The following is a 21,182-nucleotide window of genomic DNA, read 5'->3' as shown; positions in this document are numbered from 1 at the left end:
TAAAAAATTAATACAAAACATCATTATCTGAAATACAAAATGAAAAAAAATTAAGTGTTTGTAGTATTTCTTTGTCTGAAAATAGTTTGAATTTAACAAAGAAGTTGAAATCTTAGAAATTCTGAAAGAAAAGATTTAATTACATGATTGTCTATATATGGGTAACATTTTTCACTATTTTTTTGTGCTTTACTTATATGTTAAAACTTTTTGAAGGCTGCTGATCTTTTTATGTCTGTCACTTTTAATAAGTTATTGATGTAGCCATTGGGAGTGTGAAACTGTCCTTTAGCATCAAAGAAATCGGGGATCATCAGAAGTCATCTATATAATTATAGTATTCACTATTGTCATATGTGATTTGTTTGTTTTACTAGAATTTAAAGACTTGACTTCCTGATCAAATTACATGTATTTCTGTGAGTGTCTAAAGCCTCTTTGTTTATACTACTCAGACCCATCTAAAATTCCTTTTGGAATCTTCTAAACTGTGTTTTCAGTTAGCTATACACTAAGGGTAAAATCAATAAATTGATAGAAATTTTTGTATATATTCACATACTGAAGCGTTGGTTTTGTCCATCTACAATTTGAATCTCCATTGGAAGATTCCTTTGGTCCCCTTTGATTGTTACCTTGCCTGTATTTGGATAATTATACACACCCCTTTGATTGTTAACTTGCCTGTATTTGGATAATTATACACACCCCTTTTTGTGCTGATTTTGTGTTTGATTGAAGAATTGTTTGTTTTATTTTCAGGACCTGATATCAAGAGTCCAGCAGTTAGAATCTCATGTCAAACAATTGAGGAATGTTGTGTTGAAGAACCAAGGTGACAGCAAACATTGTCGAAAACAGAAACAAAAAGAATTTGATTTTAAAAAGTATGATATCTTGCTTATATCAATTTAAACTCCTAAAAACTATATATATATATATATATATATATATATATATATAAACAAGTCTAAATTGAAAACAACGTTCAAACCTATGATTGCGTTGGATAAAAACCGCAATTTCTATACGTGTGCATGTAAAACAAATTTCTTGGTAGAGGGGTCTAAATACAACACAAACAACATTTTCCAAAAGACCAAAAAAGTGAAAAAGTATATTTTAACAAAACGCATTTGACTAACAGGTCAAACAACTGATGTTCTTAAACCCTGCTGACTGCCATTGGCGATTGCCAAATAAATTGATCACCAGATGTAAAAAATGGATCTTACATATTAATCTAATACCAAACAGAAAACAATAAACTTGCGGAAAAGATGGTATACCGCAAACATGAGGTGTATATATATATATAATAGCTTCTTGGCAAACTTCAACTTAACGTGCACTTTTTTATCTGATTTTGATCTTTTGGGGCTTATATTTCCAAAACATGGAATATCAATATGCTTTTATATATTACTGTAAGTTCAGAATTTATTGCGATGTTTTTATTTTTAGATGGTTTTGAGTGCTTGTTCTATGATAGACAGAAGCTCAAACCATTCTAGTATGTACTCCGTGATATTTCTTGCTTGTTCAAATTGACACTTTGTAATTTATTTGGTCACACGACGTGCGTGCCTGATGGGGATTGTTTCAAAGTCATATATTTCCCGTATGGAAATCATGTCATATGTATTTTAGCCTTGCAGTTGTTGTCTGGCGTCCTGGTATCTATGATAAGTTTATTTACAACAACTAGATCAATGCCACTGCTGGTGGTGGTGTCCTCCCTGAGGGTATTACCAGCCCAGTAAGTCAGCACTTCTGTGTTGACATGAAATATCATTAATATGGTCATAATTATAAGTTAACTGTTTACAAAACTTTGAATTGTCGAAATACTAAGGATTTTCAACCCAGAAATAGATTAGCTTAGCTTGTATATGGCAAAACCATTCTGAATTTTGGGTCCTCAATGCTTTTCAACTTCTTACATTATATGGCTCTTTTTGAATTTTTTGATTTGAGCATCACTGATGAGTCTTTTGTAGACGAAACACTTCGTCTGGCATACAACATTTTAAATCCTGGTATCAATGATGAGTTTATTGTTGCATCCTAAATATGGTAATTGTTTGAAATGATCACTGGTTCACTATAGTGGTCATCTTTTGTCATTAAAGGAACAACATCAAACATGTTTCCCTAAAGATTTGATTGGAAAATTTATTATTGATGTACTGGATTGAACATATTTCGTCTTTATGTATATATACTAGATATATTACTCTATGAATCTTTTTTGCTAATATTGTAAGTTAAATGTATTAACCAACTTTTCATTATAGGTTCAACACCAGGCATGTTGCCCTGAAGATCTTATATCTAGGTTGGGACTATCATGGGTTTGCTGTACAAGAAGACACAGATAAAACCATAGAATTAGCTTTGTTTGATGCCCTTATTAAAACAAAACTAATTGAATCAAGGTAAAAAAAAAAGCACTGAGTGAGTAGAGTACAATATATAGATACAGCGACACCAAATTAATGTCTTGATTGTCTGAATCGCCACTGAATTTTCCTATTTTATAACATTTTTTTTTTTATAAATCATAGACTCAAAACTCAAAAGCTTAAGAAGTGATATCGATGGTATTTAAATATTGAAGTTATTCTGTATAACATGAGGACTATTTTAAAAACAAAGGTGTTACCCATTGGTTTATTGAAGGATAAGCAATTCCTTAGTTGCTCTGATTAATTAGAAACTTACTTAATACAGGAAGGACTCTATAGTCACTGCAACACACATATAAAAACTCTAAAAATTATGTGATACATGCATAAATGACAACAAAGAAACTTAGCTATGCTGTAAATTTCATTTTCTGACACCCAAAAATATTTCTGGCTCCTTCAGATTCGTAGAATTTTTTTTTAGAATTTTGCTTGCCGCCTCTCTATTTTCATCTTATATATCTGACGAACAATTATTTTTTTTGGTGTGGCCAAAATACAGATTTATAAAATGAGGGATTATACATCAGAAAGATATCAATTAAGCAAGTCACTTTGACATGAAAAAATATAAACATCCAGAGATATAAATGAGAAATTAGGATTAATAAGTATGACAATGATAGGCAACATTATTCAATTTTTTCAGAAATGTTCACTATATTCTTTTAAAAAAGTACAAATTTTGTCAACCCCAATTAAAATAGAAACACAAAAAAAAAGTTCAAGCTAACGGGAGGTTGTGATACTTTTGTGATATATCATTATGTTGAAGAGCACTATTGAGGGAATACTCCACTACAACTATTTGGTGTTTACACTGAAAACTGTCTCCAGTGCAAGGAGAGGGATAAAAAGTACATGGATATCATTTATGTTACCATATCAAAATTTATCACAAGACAAAAAATAAAGCTCATTGCCATCTTCAATTGCCTCTTTTTGCTGTGTAAATTTAGATCATTTAAAGTAAAATCTTATAAATCTTAATCTTGTGGAAACGAAATTAAATTTGTTCATTATCTTTTCAGGGAAATATCAAATTACCATAGATGTGGACGAACAGATAAAGGTGTTAGTGCATTCAGTCAGGTATTGTAGAAAAAGGGAGATAAATAGATTTTTATATTAGATGTTAAATGATGGGAAATAAAAAAACTCAGTAAACATTTAAATTGAAAGCACAGAAATTTTTTTTTTTTATATTTTTATGTAATATTACTGATGAGAACAATTCATGCCTGTGGTACGATTTATAGACAAGTAGAAGTATATACTTCATCATATAATAACATTGTCTTTTATGAACACCATATCTACAAAGAAATCTAACAAATGCTTTCGTAAAATTACCAACGTTGTCACTGCAAAATACATAATAATACAGACCTTGAGACAACCAGGGGGGATCATTGAAAATAAAAAGTTGGGTTACTTGACAGGAAATAATGTATGAATAGGGACAATTTATTTGGATTGATGAACTCTGGATGAGTGGATAGATTTGTCAAGGTTGAACTACACCGATTATTAAACTGTTAAACTATAAAAGCATCATACTAACTTGTGCAGGTTACTATTTACTAAGGAATGAATATGTGAAAAAAAAATCAAAATGAAATTATGAAACAACGCGTTTTCTGTCCTCTATTTTTATTTTGCTTTTAAGGGATTCTGTCTTGCTTTTGCTTTACATTTTATACTTTTGCGGTCGTATATTGGTATGACGTTGGCATCGCCGTCGTCGTCCAAAGACACATTGGTTTTCGCACTCTAACTTTAGTTTAAGTGAATGGATCTCTATGAAATTTTACCATAAGGTTCAATACCACAAAAGGAAGGTTGGGATTGATTTTGGGGGTTATGGTACCAACAGTTAAGGAATTAGGGGCCAAAAATAAGCATTTTTGTAACTTCCAGACATAACTTGTGTCTTAGTGTATGGATCTCTCTGACATTGTACCACAAGGTTCCATATCACACAGGGAATGCTGGGATTGATTTTGGGGGTAATTGCCTCAAAATATTAGGAATTAGGGGCAAAAAACAAGCATTTTTCTAGTTTCCAGACAATAGCTTGTGTGTAAGTGTATGGATCTTTCTGAAATTGTACTACAAGGTTCCATATCACAAAGGGAAAGCTGGAATTGAGTTTGGGGATAATTGCCCTAAACGTTTAGGATTAAGTGGCCAAAAAGGGGCCAAATATAAGCATTTTTCTAGTTTCCAGACAATAACTTGTGTGTAAGTGTATGGATCTCTCTGAAATTGTACTGCAAGGTACCATACCACAAAGGGAAGGCTGGGATTGATTTTGGGGGTAATTGCTTCAAAATTTTAGGAATTTGGAGCCAAAAAAGGGGCAAAAACCAAGCATTTTTCTAGTTTCAGGACAATAACTTGTGTGTAAGTGTATGGATGTTTATGAACTTGTACTACAAGGTTCCATATCACAAAGGGAAAGCTGGGTTTGAGTTTGGGGGTAATTTCCCTAAACGTTTAGGAATTTGGGGCCAAAAAGTGCCAAAAAACAAGCATTTTTCTAGTTTCCAGACAATAACTTGTGTGTTAGTGTATGGATCTTTCTGAAATTGTACTACAAGGTTCCATATCACAAAGGGAAAGCTGGAATTGAGTTTGTGGGTAATTGCCCTAAACGTTAAGGAATTTGGGGCCAAAAAGTGCCAAAAAACAAGTATTTTTCTAGTTTCCAGACAATAACATGTGTTCAAGTGTACGGATCTCTCTGAAATTGTACTGCAGGTACCGTACCACAAAGGGAAGGCTGGGATTGAGTTTGGTTGTGATGAAGCATAAGGGGGTTCAAAATATTTGGCGGGGGGGGGGGGTTTCTTTAAAAATTTTCCATTTTAAATTGGTTATTTCTGATTTATATATAAAAGCAAATAATAATGATATGGTTTGAATAGGTAAATTAAAATTTTTTAAGTGCTTAGACCACATTCATTCTGTGTCAGAAACCTGTGCTGTGTCAAATATTCAATCACAATCCAAATTCAGTGCTGTATCAAGCTTGAATGTTGTGTCCATACTTGCCCCAACTGTTCAGGGTTCGACCTCTGCGGTCGTATCAAGATACGCCCAGCGGAGCATTTTATCAGAATTTACTTTTAAATGCTGATGAAGGAATTTTATTTTTAGATATTACTATTAAAAGTTGCTGATGAAGGTTTTTTTAATTTTAGCCATGACTCTGATGTCGTTTTCTATTTTAATACTTTTATGATGTATTTAAATGGGCTTTTATGGTTAAAAAAAAACATTTTTATACGTCCGTGTACGGGTCATATTGTGGTATACCATCGACCGTCCGTCTGTTTGCCGTCCGTTGTCAACATGTCGAACATTAACTCAAAAAAGCTTTAACCAATATGCATGAAACTTTGGTGAATTGTTTATATCTATTGACTAGAGCTCCCTTTTGTTTTTTATAAATTTCAGATTTACCATTTCCGAGTTTTGGGGTTTTATTCATTAAAAAAGGGGGGATTTTCCAGTTTTCCAAAAATAACTCAAGAATGCTTTCACCAACTTGCAAGAGATTTTGATGAATTGTTTATATCTATTGACATGAACTCCTTTTCGATTTTTATAAATTTTAGATTTTAAGTTTCCGAGTTACAGGGTTTTATTCATAAAAAAAAGGAGGATTTTCCAGTTTTTGGACAATAACTCAAAAATGCTTTCAGCAGTTCTCATGAAACTTTGGTGAATTATTTATAGCTATTGATGTAATCTCCCTATTGATTTTCACAAATTTCAAATTTGACATTGAGAAGAAATTGAACTTTATTTGTTTATAGTCTGACAACAGATTTACTAAGTATTGCGCAACAGCACAGTGTATTGCACAACAGCAAGAAATCTTTAATTGAATATAAATTCAATTCATATAACCAATTTCAAGTTCTTTGACTACATTTATTCAGAAACCTATAATATGTCAAATATTTAATTACAATCCAAATTCAGACCTGTATCAAGCGGGAATATTGTGTCCATTTTTGCCCCAACTGTCCAGGGTTCGACCTCTGCGGGCATATCCAGCTGTGCTCAGCGGAGCATTTTATTGTATGATGGTGCACCCAATGGTTAACAATATATTAAGGCTCAGAATAAAAAATCTTTGTAACATTTTTTGTTCAAAGATTACTATTACTTTTTAATTTTTAGGAGGTATGGGGACTGTCCATCAATGTACGGTTATTGGATGTTGAAAGTTGTGATTTTTATGTTGACACCATTTTTTAATTTCTTAATTGAGTTAATCCTGACAGTCTTTTTTTGTAGGTGATATCAATAGATCTAAGAACCAATTTACTGGAGGGACCAGGAGTTAAAGTCAGAGAAGATGGTACAGCTAGCGACCGACCAGGAGACAAAACCATAGAGATTAAATATGTCCACATTCTCAATAAAGTACTACCTCAAGAGATCAGAGTCTTGGCCTGGACTCCAGTCAACACAGACTTTAGTGCTAGGTTAATATGCACATATTGTAATCAAACCATTAAGTACCTTCTGTCATAGAAATAATGTATTTATAGATTTACAGAGCATTGGGAGGGCTGGGTGTGAAACTTTCCTGAATTTGGCCCTGTATTGTCTACTGTGTTTTACTTTAATTGCCAGACAGGGCTGCTGATTATAGAGTACTGTAAGCAAGAAATAAGAGGAAAAACTTGATTTGGTGATTTTTGTTTACATTCTGTCATATAAATAAGAAGATGTGGTATGAGCATGATGAGTGCCAATGAGACAACTATCCATCCAAGTCACAATGTGTAAAAAGTAAACAATTTTAGGTCAAAGTACAGCCTTCAACACGGAGCCTTGGCTCACACCAAACAGCAAGCCATAAAGGGCCCTAAAAAGACTACTGTATGTTTGTATTTGAAATTGTTGAGGGAACCCTTATCTCTTTCCAAATACTCTAAAAAAAATTACTTAATCCATATTAATATACAATTTTAATTTAAAAATCTATTATTAACTGATAAATATTCAAATTAAATGCTTCATAATAAATTGCTTGTTTTTTTTCATAGCATTACATATCAATGTATATTACAAAACATAATTGGTTATTCAATCAGATTTGATGTTTCATACTGTTGCCTGTGGTTTTATTTTTAGCTTAAAGTCCTTCAAATATTAATGTGATATATACATTTAATAGTATTTTATGAAAGTATGGCACTGTTTTTGTATTTTTTTGTAATATGTTCAGCACAGAATTTCTGCACACTCTCACCGTATGTGTTTTTGGGATTTACACATTCTATTCCTATTTCCAGTTAATGACAAATGTTTTTTGTGATTTTGGCTTATTTTAAAACTTGTGAAGTGTTCTAGAATCATTTACAAATATTTAAAACTTCTACTTGATGATGAAAAATGGGTATTTCCATGAAAAATACACCAAATGATTGCCAAAGTCTTAAAATTAACTTATTTTCACTAGATGTAATCAACAAATGAGAAAAAGTTTTGTTCCTGAATTCCCTTACTGAAAAGGGTGTGCGGATTATTTACAATGGTGATTATACATGGCAGATTACGGTTTTAATTTGTTTTTTCAACTCCTACAATTTTAACTTGGATTCCATAAACATCACAGAAAGGTTGCAAACATGTTGAAGTTCTGCATCTTGCGAAAAAGGGCAGGGGTCTTAAAAAGGGCACAGGGCGTCAGATGGGAAGGGCGGTCCCCGTGAAAATGATCAAGCTGGAACACTGTTTCAGCACATAGGATAACATTGGAAGAAAGCATTGTCAAAACACAAATACTTTCAAAACCCACAGCAAATAATAATACTTAACACTAAAGCTACTGCAATAAAGATTGAATAAATTAAATTGTGTATAAATATCAATGAGACAACAACTGCAGAACACAATGATAATGGACAATACTTTGTACTAAATCTCTTAATACTTGTACTAAATCTCTTAATACATGAAACAGAGACTGTAGATTATCTGAGTTTATGATTTTACCTCTAAAAATCTTAAAAAAGCTCTTTATAATTTGCATTTTACAATAAGAATTGGTTTACAAAGGAATGTTTTTTGATGTAATGTAAAAGTATATATGTTTTATTTGCAGATTTGACTGTAAAAAGAGAACATATAAATATTTTTTTCCAAAGGGCAACTTAAATCTACAGGTAAGATTTACAAACTGATAAACAGAACATAAAGGTTCATTCATTTTACAGGAGTTTGTTTTATTACTATGTACAAAGTATAATCTAAGATTGTTAAAAAAAACCCAGTTTAGTAAACAGATAAGGAATGTTATACCGCATTGTTTTTAAAATTTGCCTATTCATTAGAAAGATCAGTCACACTTCATGAAATCGATACTAGAGATAATTTTCAATACAACAATGTACTTGCTAAATAAGCAAGACAAGACCCTGTGTGGTTTGACCTGGCTGGGCCTTGAACCTACAACTTCACAAACTGGACCTATCTACATAGTTCATATTAAATTGAGTCTCAATTGTAAGAACATAGAACAGCTTTTTTTAACTCGGGAGATGGATTGATGTTTATTTTACTTAAGACCTTGTGCATGGCAAAATTAGTCAACCTTTGAAGAATCTACAGTAATGGCACCACTGAATATCTGCCCTGTGATTCTGATGACTATATCTATAATGGGAAATAGTGTGTATTTTATGTATCCTTATTATAATTATCAAGGTGATTGTTTGAAAAGACTGTCTTTAATGGGAAATAATGTGTATTTTATGTATCCTTATTATAATTATCAAGGTGATTGTTTGAAAAGACTGGGATGTTTTGTGCAAAGCTTGCATCAGACAAGGGAAAACATTTTGAAAACTATCCTTTTTATACGTCCGTCATCGACAGAATATATTATGGAATTCTTAGTTCGTACTTCTGTCCATATGTCAACATAAGGTTTGATAACTCAAATTTGCTTTAGAGTTATGAGACTTCAACTGTCAGATTTAAAGCAATTTTTTCCAATATTGCACAATTACAAGAGTAATCTTCAATGATATTTGGGATGCAGTTGTATTAACATGTGTCAACAAATTGATACACTTTTCCTGAGGAATGGAATAAAAATTGAAAACAGGGAATGTGTCAAAGAGACAACAACCAAAGAGCAGAAAACAGCCCAAGTCCACCAAGGGGTCTTCAACGCAGCAAGAAAATCATGAACATATAAGTGTGCTCCAACTGGCCCCTAAAAGAACATTACATTTGTCAAAAATACTATTGGTTTTGACTTGTTTCTGATGGATAGATGGATGGCTGTTTAATTCCAGCAACAAATTATATGCACGTTCAGGTTGAGATCATGTTGGTGCTATTTGAATATGAACCCTGCTTTGTACTAGACCAACAGCTGAGCTGGATTTTTAATTTGCTCTTTCACAAGTTTATAGTCCACAGGAAGACATGACACTCTACCTGTACACATTATTCTGACTACGAAGTGATCAGTCTAAGCTCTTCCTCCTTCATGTAGTTTTGCAGAGAAGCAGCAAATACCTAATTAACAGTCTCTGGTTTTACCAAGCTGAGGTTTGAACACACTACATCCCGCACTTGAGGCAAACACACTATCACAAGACCTCTGAACTTGTTCTTACCTTTAATGGTATAATTAATGTTTTTCGTAAGCATATCTTTAAAGTATATTATTTACCAAAGATATTCATCACATAGATATTAAGTACTTTATTGTCATGCGAATTATCCATACACACAAAATTGAATAAAAGTATTATTATGTAACAGATAATGTCTGAAGCAGCTGACAAACTGGTTGGTGAACATGACTTTAGAAATTTCTGTAAGATGGATGTTGGTAATGGTGTTGTGAATTTTATGAGAAGAATTGTGAAAGCTGACATTGCTGTCCTTGATGAAAGGTAATTATGTACTGTAATGAAAAGTCACATATGTAAAAGGTGGGAATATGTAGACTTTGTCAGGGCTCACACTATAGGGATAAGTGACTCATCAGGGTTCACACTACTGCAGAATTGTAGGGACAAGTGACTCATCAGGGCTCACACTACTGAAGAATTGTAGGGACAAGTGACTCATAAAGGCTCACACTAGTGCAGAATTGTAGGGACAAGTGACTCATCAGGGTTCACACTACTGCAGAATTGTAGGGACAAATGACTCATCAGGGTTCACACTACTGCAGAATTGTAGGGACAAGTGACTCATCAGGGTTCACACTACTGCATAATCGTAGGGACAAGTGACTCATCAGGGTTCACACTACTGCAGAATTGTAGGGACAAGTGACTCGTCAGGGTTCACACTACTGCAGAATTGTAGGGACAAGTGACTCATCAGGGTTCACACTACAGCAGAATTGTAGGGACAAGTGACTCATCAGGGTTCACACTACTGCATAATCGTCTGCAGAATCGTAGGGACAAGTGACTTATCAGGGTTCACACTTCTGCATAATCGTAGGGATAAGTAACTCATCAGCGTTCACACTACTGCAGAATTGTAGGGACAAGTGACTCATCAGGGTTCACACTACTGCAGAATTGTAGGGACAAGTGACTCATCAGGGTTCACACTACTGCAGAATGGTAGGGACAAGCAACATTCATTAGGGTTCACACTACTGCAGAATCGTAGGGATAAGTGACTCATCAGGGTTCACACTACTGCAGAATGGTAGGGACAAGCAACATTCATTAGGGTTCACACACTGCAGAATCGTAGGGATAAGTGACTCATCAGGGTTCACACTACTGCAGAATGGTAGGGACAAGCAACATTCATCAGGGTTCACACTACTGCAGAATTGTAGGGACAAGTGACTCGGCAGGGTTCACACTACTGCAGAATTGTAGGGACAAGTGACTCATCAGGGTTCACACTACAGCAGAATTGTAGGGACAAGTGACTCATCAGGGTTCACACTACTGCATAATCATCTGCAGAATTGAAGGGACAAGTGACTTATCAGGGTTCACACTTCTGCAAAATCGTAGGGATAAGTAACTCATCAGCGTTCACACTACTGCAGAATTGTAGGGACAAGTGACTCATCAGGGTTCACACTACTGCAGAATTGTAGGGACAAGTGACTCGTCAGGGTTCACACTACTGCAGAATTGTAGGGACAAGTGACTCGTCGGGGTTCACACTACTGCAGAATTGTAGGGACAAGTGACTCGTCAGGGTTCACACTACTGCAGAATTGTAGGGACAAATGACTCATCAGGGTTCACACTACTGCAGAATTGTAGGAACAAGTGACTCATCAGGGTTCACACTACTGCATAATCGTAGGGACAAGTGACTCATCAGGGTTCACACTACTGCAGAATTGTAGGGACAAGTGACTCGTCAGGGTTCACACTACTGCAGAATTGTAGGGACAAGTGACTCATCAGGGTTCACACTACAGCAGAATTGTAGGGACAAGTGACTCATCAGGGTTCACACTACTGCATAATCGTCTGCAGAATCGTAGGGACAAGTGACTTATCAGGGTTCACACTTCTGCATAATCGTAGGGATAAGTAACTCATCAGCGTTCACACTACTGCAGAATTGTAGGGACAAGTGACTCATCAGGGTTCACACTACTGCAGAATTGTAGGGACAAGTGACTCATCAGGGTTCACACTACTGCAGAATAGTAGGGACAAGCAACATTCATTAGGGTTCACACTACTGCAGAATCATAGGGATAAGTGACTCATCAGGGTTCACACTACTGCAGAATGGTAGAGACAAGCAACATTCATTAGGGTTCACACACTGCAGAATCGTAGGGATAAATGACTCATCAGGGTTCACACTACTGCAGAATGGTAGGGACAAGCAACATTCATCAGGGTTCACACTACTGCAGAATTGTAGGGACAAGTGACTTATCAGGGTTCACACTTCTGCATAATCGTAGGGATAAGTAACTCATCAGTGTTCACACTACTGCAGAATTGTAGGGACAAGTGACTCATCAGGGTTCACACTACTGCAGAATTGTAGGGACAAGTGACTCATCAGGGTTCACACTACTGCAGAATGGTAGGGACAAGCAACATTCATTAGGGTTCACACTACTGCAGAATCGTAGGGATAAGTGACTCATCAGGGTTCACACTACTGCAGAATGGTAGGGACAAGCAACATTCATTAGGGTTCACACACTGCAGAATCGTAGGGATAAATGACTCATCAGGGTTCACACTACTGCAGAATGGTAGGGACAAGCAACATTCATCAGGGCTCACACTACTGTAGAATTGTAGGGATAAGTGACTTCCCTGACAAAAAAGGTGCTTGTTCACTTAAAATGCTACAATATCTGTTTCTAACATTCTGCTATTTTTCTATTTACAAAATTGATGATGAAGATGACTGTTGTAAATTTCTTGCTTTTTTATTACACTTTAATTTGATGGTTGAGATAAGTTATTGTAGAGAAGGCTACTTCTTCACCCAAGTTATAATCACCAACTAATGTGACCCTTGTACATATTTGTTAAAAGCTATCCCAGAATAAAGAGGAAAAATTGTGTGCATTTTTAGCAAAATTCCCTTTTAAAAATATATGAGTCTTTTACACATTTTGTTCAAAGAAATGTTCATGTTTCAAGTTAATCTCTGTATATTCACTTCTCTTAGTATATATAATTATTATTGGAAAAGTACAACAATGGGGATAGAAGTAGCATATACCAATGGAAGGAGATCTCATGAATAATGGGATACAACCAAGGTGTCAACATAATAGTGCATTTACATGTTTATTTTCATAATTTATAATTATGCATGAATTAATATTGTAAGGTTAGTGGGTCAATTCAAACCACTGATTGAAATATCAGCCACCTGGTATCTACATAGGGAGAAAAGTCTGTGCTTTCAAAGTTGGATCAAGCACATTGCTTTGTAACCAGTTGCATTTCCCTCATTTTAACAAAGTCTTTATATTATCTGTTAAAAAAAATTAATTCTTATCATAGTATAGAAATATAGAATATTACATTTTTTTTTTTCAACTGTTGTGTAACTGTTCCAATAAATTTGTATCATATTGTAGTGATACTGAGTACCAGATGTGTGAGTTAACCATTACAGGCTTAGCATTCCTTTGGCACCAGATCAGGTGTATTGTGACAGTCCTGTTCCTGGTCGGACAGGGAAATGAAAAACCACAGGTAACTTTAGCATTTCTTTTGCCCCACATCAGGAAAATCAGTGTTCTCCCCAGGGCCTTAAAGGACTGCGGGCCCGCGATGTATAATTTTTTACCATGGTGGTATCGTTCTTACCGCGATGTATTATATTTCTCCGTGGTGCTAAAATTTTTAGTAAAAAACGGAAAATCGGTAAAGTTTTAAACGACTTGTTAAATCTTTTCCGAGCGGTATAAAATTCCAGGTGAAATTTTACCAGTTCAAACCAGTTCAGATTGTTTACACCACGTGATCGATTTACCTTTATGAGGTTAACCTTTGTTGATTGGATTTAATCGATGTAATTAACACTTGTAAAATGAATCTTTTGTGTTTTAATTAAGAGATCATAACTTTATGAGCGTAGATAACTATTTTATGGCTTCACTCACCACCTGACAAGTCGGCAAATATTTTGTACACAAACCGTGTTGACCCGATAGTTGTACACACATTTTGTACATTATTAAGTTGGCTCATTACGTATAATTGACCATTATACACTTCTCAATACTTATGTAATAGTATTATATGTCTCTGATTAAACCATGGCCAAATTATCTTTAATTTTGACATAGTTTATATTGCATGATATTCTGGTTTCAAACTATCATAGTATCTGTCAACAAGTGTTCAAAGGGGACGGATCACATGACCCAGTTAGTTCACATAGAATACCCAAGATTATTTACAATTAACTGCAATCTATTCTATTTTATAAATAAAATGCATGACTGTACCTTCAAACTGGATATCTATATCCATATGATAATTAATGAATAACAGAAGTGATTTGCAAATTGTATCCATAAGCACATGTTAAAATCTATTTATATCTACTTCCTGTCATTTAGGCGGGAAAATAGGGAGACTTAGTTGTTGACATTGAATAGGGTTACTTATAGATCTATAGAACTAGGATAAATTTATAGATTTAGGAATTCTTTTTAAATGGATCATGACAAAAAAAGATTTAGATTTCAGTGCAGTATTAAGTCTGTATCTATGTTTGATTATTACTAAAGACAAGAAAAGTTAATATTTACATGAAATCTAAAGCAAAATGTTTTGAAATTTATGAAAAATTTCTTTTTATTAAAATTTAAGATAGAAACTGGTTCAAATAATAATACAATATTTATTCTTGTTAATTTTATATCTCCTTATGACAGGAATCCTTTCACAATACAACATCTTTCATTCTAGAAATTAGAAAGTTTTTTAAGTTGAACATTTTTGTTCTCTTTTGAATGATATTTTATTCTTATTGATCATTGATTTTATAAAAGATTTAATAACTTTAAATTTAGATGAATATTTTGTAATGTATCATGTTTTATTTATTTAAAAAAAATATTAAGTATACATGTCAAACTGTTTATTGATTTACTTCTTTTTTACCAATAATTTTCAATGTCTACATAACACAGTACCACAGCATTAAAACAAAACAGGTGACATAAAAAATACAGTTACTAGAAATATAGCTAAGTGACTCGACGCAACGCAACGCGACACAACTGATTGTATTAATCATTTCACCAAGCAGTCCACACACGTTACCCTGGTGCTATCCAGGGGAGAACACTGGGAAAATTATTTGTAATCCTTTTCCAGGTAATGAAACACAACAAATTTTCTTTTTATGACAGAAAATGGCAGATAAACAGGTTAATCATCTCAGGCTTAGTAATCCTTATGAATTCTTTAAGAAACATTCTACATAACCTGGCCATTTGAGTCTTGGAATAATTAAGTCTCCCAAACGAAGTTTGGGAAGACTTATTGCTTTTGCTCAGTTCTTATTATTATTATTATTCTTCTTCCTCTTCCTCTTCCGCCTCTTTTAAATTTGAACTTGTCCGCACCCATTCTCCAAAACCGCTAGTCAGATTAACTTAGGGTTTCACAATATGTTAGACTAACATGTCTAGTGGTGCAATCAGGGTTTTGTTTGTGCAATAGGGTTTATAAAGGGGTACTTTGAGGGGCGAAAAGAAAGGAGGGTTTTACTATAGAACCCTATGGGATTTTATTTTTTAAAATTTTCAAATGATTATAAATTGAAAACCGTTTGTGATAGACACAATCTTTTTAATTGAAAATGTTCTAAATGATAAAGCACATTAAATGAAATACAGGGTTAGTCCCCAGGGGTCACCCCCACCCCCTGCCATTTAAGAAAAACCTAATATCTTGTAAGTGGTCAAGATCCCCACCCCTAAACCATATATATTCTGGTTTGTCATGCTAAGATAGTTTGAATGATATACAGGGTTAGTCCCCAGGGGTCATCCCGACCCCCTGCCATTTGAGAAAGTTCTAATATCTTGTAAATGGTTGAGATCCCCACCCCTAAACCATATATATTCTGGTTTGTCATGCAAAGATGGTTTGAATGATATACAGGGTTAGTCCCCAGGGGTCACCCCCACCCCCTGCCATTTAAGAAAAACCTAATATCTTGTAAGTGGTCAAGATCCCCACCCCTAAACCATATATATTCTTGTTTGTCATGCAAAGATGGTTTGAATGATATACAGGGTTAGTCTACAGGGGTCACCCCCACCCCCTGCCAATTAAGAAAGTTCTAATATCTTGTAAGTGGTCAAGATCCCCACCCCTAAACCATATATATTCTGGTTTGTCATGCAAAGATGGTTTGAATGATATACAGGGTTAGTCCCCAGGGGTCACACCCACCGCCTGCCATTTAAAAAGTTCTAATATCTTGTAAGTGGTCAAGATCCCCACCCCTAAACCATATATATTCTGGTTTGTAATGCAAAGATGGTTTGAATGATTTACAGGGTTAGTCCCCAGGGGTCATCCCCGACCCCCTGCCATTTGAGAAAGTTCTAATATCTTGTAAATGGTCGAGATCCCCACCCCTTAACCATATATATTCCTGTTTGTCATGTCTCGAACATTTGAATGACATATAGGGTCAGTCCCCAGGGGTTCCCCCCACCCCCAATGTTCTAATATCTTGTAAATGGTCGAGATCCCCACCCCTAAACCATATATATTCCTGTTCGTCATGTCTCGAACATTTGAATGACGTATAGGGTCAGTCCCCAGGGGTTCCCCCCACCCCCAATGTTCTAGTATCTTGTAAGTGGTCGAGATCCCCACCCCTAAACCATATATATTCTGGTTTGTCATGCCAAGATGATTTGAATGATATACAGGGTTAGTCCCCAGGCATCACTAATGCATATAACTTTACCAAACCAATTTTCACTGGACTTTGCCCAATGTCAGACGACCCTGGGAATTACGAATTATGGGAGCTTCGTTTGGGAGACTTCGTAACAGCATCCTGTTACAATCATTTCTTGTTTTTAAAGCAATTGCTTTAATGCTATGGCGTATAGCCATTTTTGTGACCCAGATCATTTTTTATACCTGTGATTTCCTTCTTGAGATGATTCAACAAAATATCAAATCATGACAGTTGTTGATTTAATATTGAAAATTTGACTGATTATCCCTTATACAGTTTTATGTTGTTTAATTCATGTTTCTTTTTTGTAGAAGTCAAGTTGCTCTTGTTCATTCATAAAATTATAGTTCATTCATAAAATGATCGTAAAATTATTAAAATTATGGTAATGGAATCTAATCTCACATTATATGTTTTAAATTAAAAGTAGCACAATTTACACTTTCTGATTACTCTTACCATGTTTTTACACGTCTATTTACGGGACGTATTATGGTATACCATTGTCTGTCTGTCTGTAGTCAACATGTTGGACAATAACTCAGAAACGCTTTAACCAATTTGTATGAAACTTTGATGAATTGTTCATATCTATTGACATGAGCTCCCTTTTGTTTTTTATAAATTTTAGATTTTACGTTTCAGAGTTATGGGGTTTTATTCATTAAAAAAGGGGGATTTTCCAGTTTAATGACAATAACTCAAAAACACTTTCACCAATTTGCAAGAAACTTTGGTGAATTGTTTATATCTATTGACATGAGCTCCCTTTTGATTTTCATAAATTTTAGATTTTACGTTTCCGAGTTGTGGGTTTTATTCATTAAAAAAAGGAGGATTTTCCAGTTTTCGGACAATATCTCAAAAATGCTTTCAGCAGTTTCCATGAAACTTTGGTGAATTGTTTATATCTATTGACGTAAGCTCCCATTTGATTTTTATAAATTTTAGATTTTATGTTTCCGAGTTATTTGATTTTATTCATAAAAAAGGGGTGTTTTTCCAGTTTTCTGACAATATCTTTAAAGTGCTTTGAGCAGTTTTCATGAAACTTTGGTAACTGGTTTATATCTATTAAGATAACCTCCCTTTAGTTTTTCATAAATTTCTGATATGACATTGAGAAGTTATTGAACTTTATTCTTTAAAAACTCTACGGGTGTATCATGCGCTCATGGCGCAGCTGTTGATTAATACTTCATTGAAATTACGGGCCCAGTTATTTATTAAGGACTTCCTTATAATTGCTGATTGATACAATAGACTCTACTCAGTAAACAAATAATAATCAATTGAACAAGGTTACTTCTCGAGACAGTGAGAAATGTCGTAATGACCCTCTAGGTAATTGAAAATGATGACCTGTATTTCTCGGGAATTGATAAGTTTTGTGTTTTATATTCTGAAGTTTTAAAAATCATAATATTCAACTGAAAGAGTGTTTCTGATTGTCTTAATTAAACCCAAATAATTTTATAATGTTCAGTCATGTCTCTGGTTTTGTGTAATGTGTGATCAGCGTGTTTTCATTGGATGGTTTAAAATAGACTTTACTAGCCTTGACCAGAGACAATATATACATATGTATATATGTCTCTTCCTTGACCATGCAGAAAATCGTCAAGTGTATTTATGATGACTTCATGAAACTTTAAACTGAAAATCTCTTTATTTAAAAATCTGTTGTGTTATATTTTTTTATGTAATTATATCAATAGTAATGAAAGGGGTCAAGCGTGAGCCAGTTTACAGGTTAATCGACAGTTTCCTGAAAATTTCGGAAGCCGGTCTTCGAATGAATAATTCTTATTCTAAATAAAAACTATAGTTCGGTAGAACACTCGTGTAACAGATGTTGAAATCATCAACTGAATGGTCAAATTTAAACTAACTATGATAATTGAAATTAAAATAAAAGCAATAAAGATAATGAAGTCGGGTGGATTGTCATGTAAATTATTGCCCAGTAAAAAACACTCTACAAGGGGATAATCTATCATGATTTTTTTGGCAGTTATACGTTTCTGCAAATATATTTGCCTCCAATGTGAGCCTGGGAAATGTAAAACATTGTAAATAGGACTTTCTGCTGGATTAGTATTTAATTGATATAAAGTTAAAACATCCTTACTTCTTACTAGATAAGACTCCTGTCAGGTTTAATTCTTTAACATGTGGATGAAAGATAAACGTAACAATAACATTAACTTGGCAGCAATTGCTTTAACAGCCTTTAAGGCTTTGATTAAAAATTAAAATAGTATTCTATCAGTGTGGTATATTTGTAGAAGAAATTGAATGGAAATCAGTTCAAGCTATGTTTTGATATCAAAGTTTATTTCCACACAATACTTTCAAAATATTTGTACAAAGGGAGACAATTCACAGTTATTGAGAAATATATCCTAAGGAAGACAGTAATTGTTCTTTCTCAAAATTTGACATTACATGTTGATCATACTTCATTTAAATGACAAAATTCTGCTCTTCAAACATAAAAAATAACTTTTTAATGATTTATTTCTTTTCATACTATAAAAAAGATCTAAGCTTCTATGCTTTGAAAAATACATTTGTTAAGAAATAATTTCTATGTATGCATATGCTGCTTTTTGTGATCAAGTAAGATTTGTTGGTTCACAGCATGGACACTTTGATTGTATGTGTTAGTAGGTCAGTCAGATCATTTGGTATCGAAATGCAAACATTTAGTTTTATCTGTATAAAAATAATAGCAGAAAAAATATTTAGGCCAGTCAGCAGATCTGGCTTTTAATATATAATTATTAATGTGTATTGTAAGATATTAAAGAAGATATGATTAAAACTAGAAAGTAAATTGGGGTCAATATGGATGAGTATAACCAATTTCATCACTTTTTTTTTAAAACCTGAACCTTTTTGGTGACATTTGCCAGTCACTCTTCTCTGCACTATTGAAGGTTTTGGCAAGCAAGGTTTGCATTTTGTCAACATTAGTGTAGGTATATGTCAAAACCCAAAAATATCATCCATCACAAACTTTGTCTGAAATTTTTATTGATGGATTTAAAGAAATTATAACTTTTGTCTTTGCTCAACATTGTTACAAACCTCAGGTGCCTTAAACATTGTGATGAGTAAAACATAAGATATCTTTTTTATATTGACATGACTTGACTCACTTGACACATACAAGCATAGTGTGAAAATGCAAGTAGAGTTGTTTTCTTTTCTAGATTATAGATGAGTTACTAGACATAGATAAACATCCAAGGAAACCTCAGTACACAATGGCATCAGAACTTCCATTGAATTTGTTTGATTGTGAATTTTCTAATGATATTGAATGGATCTATGAAGCTGGTAAAGTATTGATAAGATCTTTTCGCCTCCCTTTTAGTATTGAATTAATTTCTTGTTTATTATATTCCAGATAAATGAAACACTTTCAAACCGTCATTAAATTATTCACTTAAGGATGTACAGAACACCTAAGAGAGTTAACACTCTTTAAAAGTCGGCTGAACATTTTAATCAAATACTATTAGTAAAGAGAAATCAAGCTTCTCAATGATCAAAATAAGTGGTTGTCAAACTGCTATATATCCAATGAAATAATTCCTGTAAATTGTGTGGTTCAAATTTCTTGAAATTTTTATATTTTGTCAACAGGTCAAGTAAATATTTTGTCAATATTTTATGAAAATTAAAATCTATTTTAATCAAAGTGTTGGGTTCCCCTTAAATAGATGTGTATTCAAAGCTATACAGTAGTATTTTAGATATTTTAATGCCCTGCCTAAGATAGTAGGGGGTGTCATGTTTTCTGGTCTGAGGGTCTGTTTGTCCTGCCATCTGTTAGTTGGTTCTGCTATAGGTAAAAGTTTTTGGTTAAGATAGATTCTCGTGGGGAGGGGGGGGGGGACAACTTCAATACTGAATTGATAGGGGTGCTGCTGGGGTTCAGTTACCCCACCCTATTCATATAATTTAATCTTAAAAATGTATGCCCTTTTCATATATTGTGTAGGTAAAAATGTACCCTTTTCCCATATTGGTTGGGCTTTTCATATCACAAGTAATGGAAACTTGATTGACCTTATCATATATTTCTGATAGTTTTCCCCACCTATTCACATATTTTCAAGCTCAAAAATGTGACCTATTCCAGCTGCACGTCCTATCACCTTGTATATAGGAAGTGGCAACCCCCCCAGATTACAAGGTTCACTGAGCATGGGTATAAGATAATGCAAGTGGGGCATATGGACACAT

At 34.0% G+C, this 21,182-nt stretch overlaps 2 protein-coding genes across 11 annotated transcripts in view; both read left to right on the top strand.

Annotated features, from left to right (window-relative positions):
* The window catches only part of LOC127720580 (microtubule-associated protein futsch-like), a 338,813-nt gene that overhangs the window by 199,636 nt on the left and 117,995 nt on the right, over positions 1–21,182 (top strand). The gene's annotated exons all lie outside the window — the stretch shown is intronic.
* LOC127720581 (tRNA pseudouridine(38/39) synthase-like) overlaps positions 1–21,182 on the top strand; it is an 85,045-nt gene that overhangs the window by 21,191 nt on the left and 42,672 nt on the right. For all 3 annotated transcript variants that reach the window (XM_052227203.1, XM_052227202.1, XM_052227204.1), the window contains 8 exons: positions 763–887; positions 2,298–2,438; positions 3,500–3,560; positions 6,780–6,970; positions 8,599–8,659; positions 10,272–10,405; positions 13,564–13,681; positions 20,144–20,270. In XM_052227203.1, the coding sequence (XP_052083163.1) occupies positions 763–887; positions 2,298–2,438; positions 3,500–3,560; positions 6,780–6,970; positions 8,599–8,659; positions 10,272–10,405; positions 13,564–13,681; positions 20,144–20,270 (958 nt within the window). The remainder of the gene's footprint in view (positions 1–762; positions 888–2,297; positions 2,439–3,499; positions 3,561–6,779; positions 6,971–8,598; positions 8,660–10,271; positions 10,406–13,563; positions 13,682–20,143; positions 20,271–21,182) is intronic.

The sequence above is a fragment of the Mytilus californianus genome, unplaced genomic scaffold (genome assembly GCF_021869535.1).
Source record: "Mytilus californianus isolate M0D057914Y unplaced genomic scaffold, xbMytCali1.0.p SCAF_11, whole genome shotgun sequence".
Lineage (NCBI taxonomy): Eukaryota > Metazoa > Mollusca > Bivalvia > Mytilida > Mytilidae > Mytilus > Mytilus californianus.
This window is presented reverse-complemented; position numbering and strand designations above follow the sequence as displayed.